Here is a 12,463-nt window from a genome sequence, read left to right on the forward strand (position 1 = left end):
AGGCTGCTCAGAATCTTCTGCAGCTCCTCTAACCCGTCACCCGGACGCGACGGCGCATTACAAAGAATTAAAACAAGCCGCGGGAGAGCTATAAGAAAAGCTACAGGAAAGATGTGTGGCATCATGGCACTATTGCAAGTTTGATATTGAATACATTTCGTCGCTGTCGGGCAGACATACTGTATCTATCTCCGTATTTCAACTTTTCTTTTGTAAATGAATGCCCTATTTCGTCATACAAGAATCGTGTAAATTGGCTATTTTCCATTATTGTCTCCACCAGCCGAAGGCAGGGGGAGAGTATGTTTTTGCCCCTGTCCGTGCGTCCGTCCGTCCGTCCGTCCGTCCGTCCGTCCGTCCGTCCGTCCGTCCGTCCTCCGAGTTTGTTACCAGCTAATCTCCGGCGCCGTTGGCCCGGAGGCTGCCAAAATGAGCACACACACTCCCTGGATGCCAATTCAGAACCTCTGCCCCACATTTTTCAAATGGCCCTGTTCTAGCGCCACCATGAGGCTGATGTTTGCAAAACACATTTCTGTACTCCTACAGATTTTGTCCAAAAATCATGCAAATCGGTAAACAGCATATCTACAGTCATGTGATCGACACGGATCTGTCTGATTTTGGACAAAATGCCTCAAATGCAGAGTGCAATTAACATGAAATCGCACACACAGGTTCCCACTAGGCCGAGGAAGAAATGCCACTTAACATTTTTTTAAATCAGCCTCATGGTGGCGCTATAACAGGCCGATTCGTGGTTTTACCTATAACTCCACCGATCAGTTTCAAACTTTGTAAGCTAATTTGTGCAAAATTACCTTTTGGCCAGTACTCCTACAGATTTTGTCCAAAAATCACGCAAATCGGTAGACAGTATCTCTACAGTCAGGTGATCGACATGGATCTCTCTGATTGTCCATATTCCATCCTGATTGGCTAAGATTGGCTTTCAAAGTTTGTAAGATTGGTCCGTTTTGGACAAAATGCCTTAAATCACAAACGCAGAGTGCAATTAACATGAAATCGCGCACACACGTTCCCACTAGGATGAGGAAGAAATGCCACTTCAAATGTTTTAAATCAGCCTCATGGTGGCGCTATAACAGGCCAATTCGTGGTTTTACCTATAACTCCACCGATCAGTTTCAAACTTTGTAAGCGCACTCCCTATTGGCCAAGGAAAAACCCTTTCCTTGAATTTCTCACATCAGCCTTTTATAGCGCCACCTGGAGGCCGACTAATGTAAGACACATTTTTTGAATATTACTCCTTCAGACTCTACCCAAAATGAACACAAATCAGTACACAGTATCTCTACAGTCATATGATCAAGACGGATCTGTCCTGTTTTAAATATTCCATCCTGATTGGCTAAGATTGGCCTCCAAACTTTGCAGGATTGATCCGTTTCAAACAAAATGCCTCAAATCAAACACAGCGTGCAATTGTCATGAAATTGTGCACGCACATTCGCAAAAGGCCAAGGAAGAAATTACACTACAAAATGTTCAAATCAGCCTCATGGTGGCGCCATGAAAGAAACACATGCCACCCTTTTTACATTGGCCTATTATAGCACCACCAGGACGCGTGGCTGATGGAGACCTGTGCTCGGAAGAGCACTTCTAGTTTTAAAATGTTTCTAAAATAATAATGAAGAAAGAGTTGTTTTGGACATGCAAGGTTTCTGCCAAACAGCAAATATTTGTTTGTTTAAATGCAGAGCTGTCCAAATACCTTCCCTTAAAGGAGTAGTTAACCCCCAAAATGACTTTTTCTATTGATTAGTCACAACATGGAGACTTCAATAATAACATTTAATTATTATAATAATAATATTTTTTTGTATTTGTCGCATTCCTAAGACAAAAAACAAAATATTATAGTAAATTTACCCCCATTGATTCTAGATGGGGACCCAAATAAGGCCCTGGATGGGGACCCAAAATCATTTGGGTCAGAATCAATGGGGGTAAATCTAGGGTCAAGGGTCAAGTAAATTTACCCCCATTGATTCTCACACAAATGCATTTGGGTCCCCATCCAGAATCAATGGGGGTAAATGTACTAAATGTTTTGTCTTAGGAATGCGACAAATAGAAAAAAATATTATTGAACTGAAGTCTCCGTGGTGTGACTAATCAAACGAAAAAAAATCATTTTGGAGTGAACTACTCCCTTAAGTGTTTCTTTCTGTCGGAGGCTGAGTCATTGCTGTGCGTCCCATAGCCGAGCCTGCTGATTAACCATATTATGCATCCCATAATGAACAGTGATCTTGAACGTAGAACACTGTGTCCTAATAAACCAGCCACCGCTCGAGTGTTGAGCTGTAATTGGCTTTTGAGCGTACCGACATGTTGCGGTGGCAGAGAACTTGAATGGTTGACGAGTCGCTGAAGGCTGTGTTGTGCAGCGCAGACAGACTCACAGCCTTGTGAAGAGGACTGAGTCATCGGCGCTCGTTTTGAGAGGAGACAGAACCTGAGAGCGCTGGAGCTGTATGAAAAGAGAGAGAGAGAGAGAGAGAGAGAGAGAGAGAGAGAGATATGTACTGTACAAAAGCACACGGGGTTGCGATGGTCCTTATCGCCTTGTCCCTCAGCAAGGATACCTTGTTCCGTCTCCATGGTCTCCATGGCGATAGATGGCAGCTCTTTTGCTTTATTTAACCTCCATGCACAGGGTTTCTGTGAAGTTTACGGGGAATCTTAACTGCAGGCTAATCTGATTGTGGTATGATTGCAGCTACAGGGATCTTACAAGTGGCAGATATCTGATGGAATTTCAGGCCACTTTTAAATTGAATCCTTTCTCCAACTTTAAATCCCAATTAGTCCTTAATAGTTTTGATTGGTTGCTATTATGTGCAGTTTGGGTTATTGGGTGTGCAGAGTATATGAGGGATTGAATGTAGGAGTCTCAGAAAGACATTCGGTCATTAGTAGGGTTTTGGACGAAATTGAATGCACACCAGAATTGATACCACTCTGATGCCATGCTGTCTTCACCAATCACATTAAAACCGGGAAAGCATCTGTGTCGTTTTAGATCTTTTTTTGCATTGGCAGATAGCGTTGGCACAGCACCAGTGCAGGAATTACATGGAGGCCATGAAGGCCATGGCCGTCGTTGCCCCTCAGTTTGGCCTTGTGCCCCTCACTGTGCCCTGTGGCCACAGTGGCCTTAATGCCCCAGCTGACTGTACCACTTTCTCCTCTGTCTCTTTCTTGCCAGTAACTTTGATTTTGTAGAATGGGCCTCAGAGGTCTTAACTCATCTGCTGCTATTTTAAACATAGGATGAACTGTTTTCCTGCCAAATTGTCCTTACCTTTTAACGTGGGCACGTGCACGCATAGTGCACGATCTGTGCGCGACTCATGTAGTAGACGGGTAGACTCGATGACAGCTTTCGAATAAAAAACAATCCATTGGAATAGACGTTTCCGTTGCCAGGCTGTATCCCTGCTGTATCCGCCATTGTTACTTAAGAAAACATTGGAAACAGTCAGCTGTGCGCTATGGTAACACATGGACACGTTCACGCACATAGCAGACGATATGTGCACAGATCATATGCCAGGCGGGTAGTGGAATCAAACAGCTACCAAATAAAATAAAAAACGCGTGAAAAAAGACGATGGTATGACCGTGCAGCTCCTGACTTTGTTTACACTGAAAACCTATGGGAACGGAGCTATGATTGGACGTCAGACCGGATATGGAAACCTAGATCCGGTCCAAACCGGAAATACGACTGGATACAGTTAGGAGGCGGGCCTAAAGAGACAGAATCGGCTATAATCAGCGACCATACTTTTAATCGTTTCATAATGATTAAAGCTAATTAAATCTTCGGGCTCCTCGGGCATCGCAGAGTGGTACAGCGGGAAATCTCCGGTTTCGACGGGGATAGCAGGAAATGAGTTAATGTGTGCATGTGTGTGTGTCCATGCAGGAGGAACCTGCCAGGGGACCGTCAGAAGGCTCTGGACATCATGCTCCCCCTGGTGGAGTCCGAGGAGCAGGTGGCCTCGGACATCTACTGTCTGGTGGGACGCATCTACAAGGACACCTTCCTGGAGTCACACTTCGCCGACACGCAGAGCCGAGACCAAGGCACGCTCTGGTGAGAAATAGCTTTTTTTGAGCGGTGGTCACAACGCTCCTATACGTGGCCGTGTGTGTGGGTCTGTCTGTTTGTCTGTTTGTCTGTTTGTCTGTCTGTATGTCTGTCTGTCTCCGGGTATGTAGCCTGGCCCTGCAGTAACCTTTTCTGACCACACATGTTAAGGGAGGGGCGCTGTTGTTCAGGATAGGCCAGGCATAGGCCAGGCACACTCACACACAAACACACACAGGGGCCACACACACACACACACACACACACACACACAGGGGGCACACACACACACACACACACACACACACACACACACACACACACACACACACACACACACACACACCACCGCTCAGTTCACACAAGTGTGATTTTTTTATTTAGGACGCTCTAGAGTGGGGATGGGACGATAAGCGATATTATCGTTTATCTTGATTAAAAAAAACGATAACGATAATCGTATCATGGAGATTTAATGTATCATGATGTCGTCCTCCGTCATGCACTGGGATCAATTCACCTTTTATTTGCCGAGCTGCATATCCGGTACCACTTAAACCCTCTATTGGTAAAACATACTTATATTATGTATTTGAAACAGACTTTTTTTTTTTTCACTCTCTACCAAATGTCTTTGCCAAAAAATAGCCAATCTACAAGCTCACAACGCGTCACAATACGAGCTTGCAGATCTGCTATTTTTTGTCAAATGTTCTGCCCCAAGGCTCCCTTCCTCCTACCCTTACACAGGCAACTATTTCTCTCATTCACAAAAAAGGTAAAGATCCGACTGAATGCGGTTCATATAGGCCCATATCTCTGTTGAACGTAGACAGCAAAATCTTAGCAAATGTTCTGCCCCAGGATAATGGATGTTTTGATTATCGCCATAATATTGTAAATCGCGATTTCTTTGATCACAATAATCGTGATATGAAATGTTCATATCATCCCATCCCTACTCTAGAGCGACTTACAATGAGCAATAAGCAAGGTAAACACATGGACTTGTCTCTCTTCTTTCTACCGGAAAAAATAACATTGTATTCCGTTCTAAAGTGAACCAGCGTTGATCCTTAGGCATCAGCATCAAAACTATATTTTAAATATTTTTTATTAACACTTGTTTTCCATAAATGCCATAGGGCTGGAACACACGTGGACAAATTACATCATCACCTTGCAGCAGGAGTTGTTTCTATTGGGTGAAAGATTTAATTATTTCTAAAATAAATAACACATTTAAAGATGCAGTGCCATGACTGGCTGCAAATGCCTGCAATCAGCACAGAACCAACAGAGACTGCGTGAGACTGCAGGCTACTAGCTACAGTTCTTCACTCTCCTCTCACCCTGTCAGCATCGTTAACAAGCGTCATGCTTGTCATCCGGGCACAGAGCGAGGCACTCGGGAAGCTGTCAGAAAGCTGACTCATAACATAAACCCACTAATTGCCTTCCTTCACAGTTCAGCTTTTAAGATTTCATATCTTTGTCAATTACACGTGACGTCTGTTTAGGAGAGGCTCCATCTGGCTGTCGTTGTGAGTAATATTCACACCACCCCCGCCCCCTCAGCGGAGCGGAGTGCCCATTAAAATAAATTACATTTCATGTGTTGTGCGAGTTTGCCTCGCCAGTGGCAAATCAATATATCTGTGATTGTTGTGACACTAAAGCTGTTATTAAAGGACAGAGAGGGCCCCTAGAGATGGGGTCCATTATTGTTGGGGGGGGTCTCAGAATGATGCAGTTTCTGTTAAACCCATTTCGACTGGGTATGCATTATTGTGTATTATTATTTTATGCTTTAACTATTGAAAAACAGCAGATCTACAAGCTCACAGCGCGGCACTGAGTGCCGCGCTGCGGGCTTGTAGATCTGCTATTCTTGAAAAATCTTGAAAATTAGAATTTTGACCTGATTCTTGTCTTTTGAATCCTTCTAAGTTTTTTTTTTTTTTAAACCTATGCCAGCAATCTGACTAGCCATCGTCAAAGAAAAGGTCCTTTTCACTTAACTGGAGCTCAGTTAGTCTGTTCTTGAGAGACTACTATGTCAGTTCTTTTTCATGTGAAGGACCCCCAAAACTATATGTATTTGGCCACGGGCAACCATCTCAAAATATTTAGTTCCAGGGACCCCCCATAAGCAAAATTTGAGTTACAAACATTTCGATTTGAAAATACATATATTCAAAGATTTGCACACATTTTCACGACTTTTTTCAAAAATAGCAGATCTACAAGCTCACAGCGCGGCACTCGGTGACGCACTGTGAGCTTGTATATCTGCTATTTTTCAATGGTTAAAGCATTCAATAATTCTAGGCCTGAATGGGTTAAAGGACAGCGAGGGCCCCGAGATGGGGTCCATTATTGTTGGAGGGTCACGTGTTGGGGGGGGGGGGGGGGTCTCAGAATGACGCTGTTTCTGTTCAGGCACGTGCACACATACAGTAGACATCAAAGGGGGCTTGAGCCCCTGCCCTTTTTATCTGTCTGTAAAAAGTGTCCTCTCCAGACCATGAATGCAGTTTTTACTGTGATGAAAGAAATGCAAATGCCCTCTCTTTCCATGCCATACCTGAAGGCAGCAATCAAGAGAATTGCCTTGTCCAAACTCTCCTGAACTTGAATGCAGCATCTTATGTTGAAAGAAGTGCCCTCTCTGTGTAGGAATCCATGCCGTTACGTCACATTTCCAGTATTCACTTGATTATGCTTAGTTCGGTGTGATATCACTTACAGAAAATAGCCCCTGCCTCTCTGACATTCTCTGCACGTCCCTGTTTATGTTAATAACACAGGTGTTTTGTCCCTCTCTTTCCTAAGGTTCAAGAAAGGTTTTGAGTCAGAGCCCACGCTGCACTCGGGTATAAACTACGCCGTGCTGCTCTTGGCAGCAGGACATCAATTTGACGCCTCTTTCGAGCTCCGCAAAGTGGGTGAGTGGTGCAACAACTGGTTTCTATGATTTCTATCATCCTTGTTGAAATCTGTGAGGTGGCTTTGATGCCGCTGTTCATTTCATTCATTCCTTTATTGAGGAGCTGTGCTGTGAGCTTATTGATTACCGGGAGCCCTCCTCAATCGGTATATACTCAGCTGATGAATATAGATGGCATGCAGGAACAAATCCTCGTTATGACTCATATCCTTGCCAGGAGGATGTCTGGTTGAGAATGGAGTGTGTGGCTGCCGTGCCATGTTAGTTAGCGCCGCAAAATCAGATTACCCACCAACGCTTTTCCCCGTTGGTCTCAAGTGAGAAATGCTGTTTAACCACCTTAACTCAATGGGTGCAAGTCCCAATAGTCACGAGAATTTCCCTATGTAGCTCACTGCCTTTCTTTTCCTACCTTTCAACGTGGTCGCGAGAATATCCGTTGTGCACGATCGGACTCCAACCATGAATCGTGCATGTTTACGTTGTCCACAGCTTCAAAATAAATAAAAAACTTTGAAAAAGCGACCATCCGTTCAAGAATTAGCTCCCGTGTTGAATAAACAGTGAGTGAATGGAACTAGCCTGGCTTGGCCAGACTATATACTAATGCAGCTAACAAACAGCAGTATATCCCCTCCTTGTTTTAACATGGGTGGATTGTCTAGCTGCGCTAGGCTAGAATGGAACCATCCCATGGCTTGGAAGGATCTGCCTCTGGTTGCCGGTGGCCATGGTAATAGTGCAGCGATCAAATGGGTCTGTGAAGAAACCGTTCCGAGAGGTTTAGTTCCGCTTTTTTAGTTCCGGTTTTCGATAAAAAAATATTTTAATTAAAGCTCATTAAATTCTCTGGATTATCGGGCCTGGCAGGGAGCTACATAGAAAGGGTTCTTTTTGGCAGGGACTGTGTTAAACCTGGCCCTGGTAAAGTCCCAGTTTGAAATCTTTTCCTTCTGGCTCTCTCCTGTCTTTAAGTTAAGCAGCAATGGTCTAAAAAATAAACAGCAGCAGCACAAAGTAGGCCGTGCTTCTGTGTGAGCTTGTGAGTGGCGTGTTTCTGTTATTATTGTTGTTGCTGTTGTTTCAGGAGTGAAGCTGAGCAGTCTGCTGGGTAAGAAGGGGAGCCTGGACAAGCTGCAGAGCTACTGGGATGTGGGTTTCTTCCTGGGGGCCAGCATACTGGCCTGTGACAACACCAGGGTCATCCATGCTTCAGAGAAACTCTTCAAACTCAAGGCCCCCATTTGGTGAGGACAACCCATTAGAGAACATTCAGTGTAATGCCCGACTGTAGTGTGTACATTTGTGTAATAACAGTAATCCTAAAGCAGGGGTTGACACTAAGGTCTCAGAGGCACTTGCCCGTCGGGCAAGTACAGGTCATGTTCTACTTGCCCAAAGGTCATGCCCACTGGCCCGAAAAGTAAAAATCGTCCATTATAAAATGATAGGTAAGATTTTGATTACCACTCAATTTAACACTTATTTCTTTACTTTCTGGGGCTGAGTGATAAGAAATGTCATACCTCAATATCTCAAAACCCAAATACCTACATACCAGACCAGAAGACGGAGCGCGCTGGCCACACTTAGTGTCAATGCCTGTCCTAAAGAGTTCTTGGTTTTTCCCTATAGATAAATATATAGCTGACCCCTCTCATGTTCTGCATTCAGAATACAAACTGCTACCCTCTGGTAGACGTTATAGAGTCCCAGTTAAAAACAAGAAAAGACATCTGAACAGATACAAATACTCATTCATTCCAACATCCGTTAATCTGCTAAACTCAGGCCGTTAGTTGGGGTGACTAGTGTAATGCAATGTAACGTATGCACCTGACCTGCATGTCAGCACTGTGTGCTGTGCACTATTCGTTGTAATTTACTTTCTGTCTGTCTTGTCCTGTTGTATGTTATGTAGCAGCCTGCATGTCCAAGACAAATTTCCTTCGGGACCAAATAAATGAATCTTGAATCTTACCTCTCCTGAAATATTCATTTCGAAAGCATTACGCTTTGAACCCACCAAAAAACTATACGCTCTCATTTCAATGAGAGCGCACACAGACAAACCTTTTTTTGTCCCAGACCGGGATAAAAATCTTCACATGCGCGAGTGGAGCGTCCGTGCAATGGGCCAGTGAGACATGGAACGGGAAGAAAAGCAACGTCCATGTGCTTATGCTTATGTGGCCGCGCCTGGTGGGTTTCAAGCGTTATGCCCCCCCTGCCCCCCTGCCCTCTCTCATTCTCTCTCTGGCTCTGGCTCTCTCCTGCCTCCAGGTACCTGCGCTCTCTGGTGGAAACCATCCTGATCTACCAGCACTTCAAGAAGCCCGGCACGGAGCAGCCGGCACCCAAGCAGGAGCTGGTGGACTTCTGGATGGACTTCCTGGTAGAAGCCACCAAGAAGGATGTCTCGTCTGTCCGCTTCCCTGTGAGTGAGCCGGGACAGGGGCGCGATTCAATGTTTGGGGGGTCGCTTATCTAGTGATGTTTCCGCGCATTCGCATACATGGTCTCACGACCCGTGTCGCGACTGCATAAGAAAAGTAAACGTCTTTGACTACGTTTTATTCTTGTGTTTTCTAAATATACTTGAAACAGAGATGCTGCAAAAGGTGGTGATGAGATGTAGGCTATATATTAAAGAAATACAGTAGTACTGCACTTTACCGCGACTACCATGACAGTATACAAATGGAAACAAGTGGACCCGTTGTATGCTGTCAGAGTTACAGACTCCATTTTAGACCCCCCAAGGAACCCACAGGGTCCCTGGAATCCACTTTGAGAAACACTGGTTTATTTATATACTGTATGTCTGTGAGGACGTACACCTACCCCCACCTAAACCTGTTATGCTAAGTAACTTTAGCCACGGTACTTTAGCCAGCCCAGACAGTGTACCCACTTGTCTCTCCCGAAGTTAGTGGATTCAAAGTTGTGGAACGCATTCTCGCGTGCAAGAAGAAGATATGGGTCGCCGCGACCCAAGACTACGGCAACTCTGGCCCCCGCTGGCCTAGCGGTCCAGGCACATACCACATAGGCTCTGATGCCTGACAGTGTGTCGTGGGTTTGAATCCCGATCTTTGGTGCATCTCTCTCCCTGTTTCCTGTCTACCTACTGTACTATCAATAAAGGCTGAAAAGCCCCCAAAGATATCTTACCAAAAAAACATAGAGAGCCAGGACAAGGACACTTAACTTGGAGCACAGCCATTCTAGCAGCGACCATTCTCTAAAGACAGGCTGTACTAGGCCACCTCCCAGAAGGACAAATGTGTTATTTGTGTGGCGAGGAGGAAAAAGAATGGAACTGAAAAAAGCCCGAGACCATCTATGTAAAGGTAAAATAATGTTTTTTCTCTCTGCAGGTGTTGATACTGGAGCCAACCAAAGTGTACCAGCCTTCATATTTGTCCATAAATAAGGATGTGGACGATAACATTGTGTCCATTTGGCACGTGGATCCTGATGACAAGGTGGGTGTCTGTCTGGCTCATAAGATTAACCACTTAAGCCCTAGAAAGATACACACCATCTTTCACGCACGTGATGCAAGAATTGGGAAAACATCCGAAAGGTTTGCGACTGACACTGACAAGAGGACACGTCAACCTTTTTGTTTTTGTAACACGTCAGACTCTGTGAATGAGGACCGGCTGTCTGTCTACTGGAACATTCTGTCTAACGTTGATGTCTGTGTGCGTGCAGGTTTATAACATTCTGTCTAATGTTGATGTCTGTGTGCGTGCAGGTTTATAACATTCTGTCTAATGTTGATGTCTGTGTGCGTGCAGGTTTATAACATTCTGTCTAATGTTGATGTCTGTGTGCGTGCAGTTTTATAACATTCTGTCTAATGTTGATGTCTGTGTGCGTGCAGTTTTATAACATTCTGTCTAATGTTGATGTCTGTGTGCGTGCAGTTTTATAACATTCTGTCTAATGTTGATGTCTGTGTGCGTGCAGGTTTATAACATTCTGTCTAATGTTGATGTCTGTGTGCGTGCAGGTTTATAACATTCTGTCTAACGTTGATGTCTGTGTGCGTGCAGTTTTATAACATTCTGTCTAATGTTGATGTCTGTGTGCGTGCAGGTTTATAACATTCTGTCTAACGTTGATGTCTGTGTGCGTGCAGTTTTATAACATTCTGTCTAATGTTGATGTCTGTGTGCGTGCAGTTTTATAACATTCTGTCTAACGTTGATGTCTGTGTGCGTGCAGGTTTATAACATTCTGTCTAACGTTGATGTCTGTGTGCGTGCAGTTTTATAACATTCTGTCTAATGTTGATGTCTGTGTGCGTGCAGTTTTATAACATTCTGTCTAACGTTGATGTCTGTGTGCGTGCAGTTTTATAACATTCTGTCTAACGTTGATGTCTGTGTGCGTGCAGTTTTATAACATTCTGTCTAACGTTGATGTCTGTGTGCGTGCAGTTTTATAACATTCTGTCTAATGTTGATGTCTGTGTGCGTGCAGTTTTATAACATTCTGTCTAATGTTGATGTCTGTGTGCGTGCAGTTTTATAACATTCTGTCTAATGTTGATGTCTGTGTGCGTGCAGGTTTATAACATTCTGTCTAATGTTGATGTCTGTGTGCGTGCAGTTTTATAACATTCTGTCTAATGTTGATGTCTGTGTGCGTGCAGTTTTATAACATTCTGTCTAACGTTGATGTCTGTGTGCGTGCAGACATTCTGTCTAACGTTGATGTCTGTGTGCGTGCAGGTTTATAACATTCTGTCTAATGTTGATGTCTGTGTGCGTGCAGGTTTATAACATTCTGTCTAATGTTGATGTCTGTGTGCGTGCAGGTTTATAACATTCTGTCTAATGTTGATGTCTGTGTGCGTGCAGGTTTATAACATTCTGTCTAATGTTGATGTCTGTGTGCGTGCAGGTTTATAACATTCTGTCTAATGTTGATGTCTGTGTGCGTGCAGGTTTATAACATTCTGTCTAATGTTGATGTCTGTGTGCGTGCAGTTTTATAACATTCTGTCTAACGTTGATGTCTGTGTGCGTGCAGGTTTATAACATTCTGTCTAATGTTGATGTCTGTGTGCGTGCAGGTTTATAACATTCTGTCTAACGTTGATGTCTGTGTGCGTGCAGGTTTATAACATTCTGTCTAATGTTGATGTCTGTGTGCGTGCAGTTTTATAACATTCTGTCTAACGTTGATGTCTGTGTGCGTGCAGTTTTATAACATTCTGTCTAATGTTGATGTCTGTGTGCGTGCAGTTTTATAACATTCTGTCTAATGTTGATGTCTGTGTGCGTGCAGTTTTATAACATTCTGTCTAACGTTGATGTCTGTGTGCGTGCAGGTTTATAACATTCTGTCTAATGTTGATGTCTGTGTGC

General features: G+C 44.0%; 1 protein-coding gene across 1 annotated transcript in view; it reads left to right on the forward strand.

Annotated features, from left to right (window-relative positions):
* The window catches only part of map3k5 (mitogen-activated protein kinase kinase kinase 5), a 130,259-nt gene that overhangs the window by 63,905 nt on the left and 53,891 nt on the right, over positions 1-12,463 (forward strand). Inside the window, exons 7-11 of the mRNA XM_080744033.1 lie at positions 3,965-4,135; positions 6,965-7,077; positions 8,167-8,326; positions 9,363-9,516; positions 10,460-10,567. Of these exons, the coding sequence (XP_080600159.1) occupies positions 3,965-4,135; positions 6,965-7,077; positions 8,167-8,326; positions 9,363-9,516; positions 10,460-10,567 (706 nt within the window). The remainder of the gene's footprint in view (positions 1-3,964; positions 4,136-6,964; positions 7,078-8,166; positions 8,327-9,362; positions 9,517-10,459; positions 10,568-12,463) is intronic.

The sequence above is a fragment of the Nannobrachium achirus genome (assembly GCF_963921795.1).
Source record: "Nannobrachium achirus genome assembly, chromosome: 16".
In the NCBI taxonomy this organism is placed as follows: Eukaryota; Metazoa; Chordata; class Actinopteri; order Myctophiformes; family Myctophidae; genus Nannobrachium; species Nannobrachium achirus.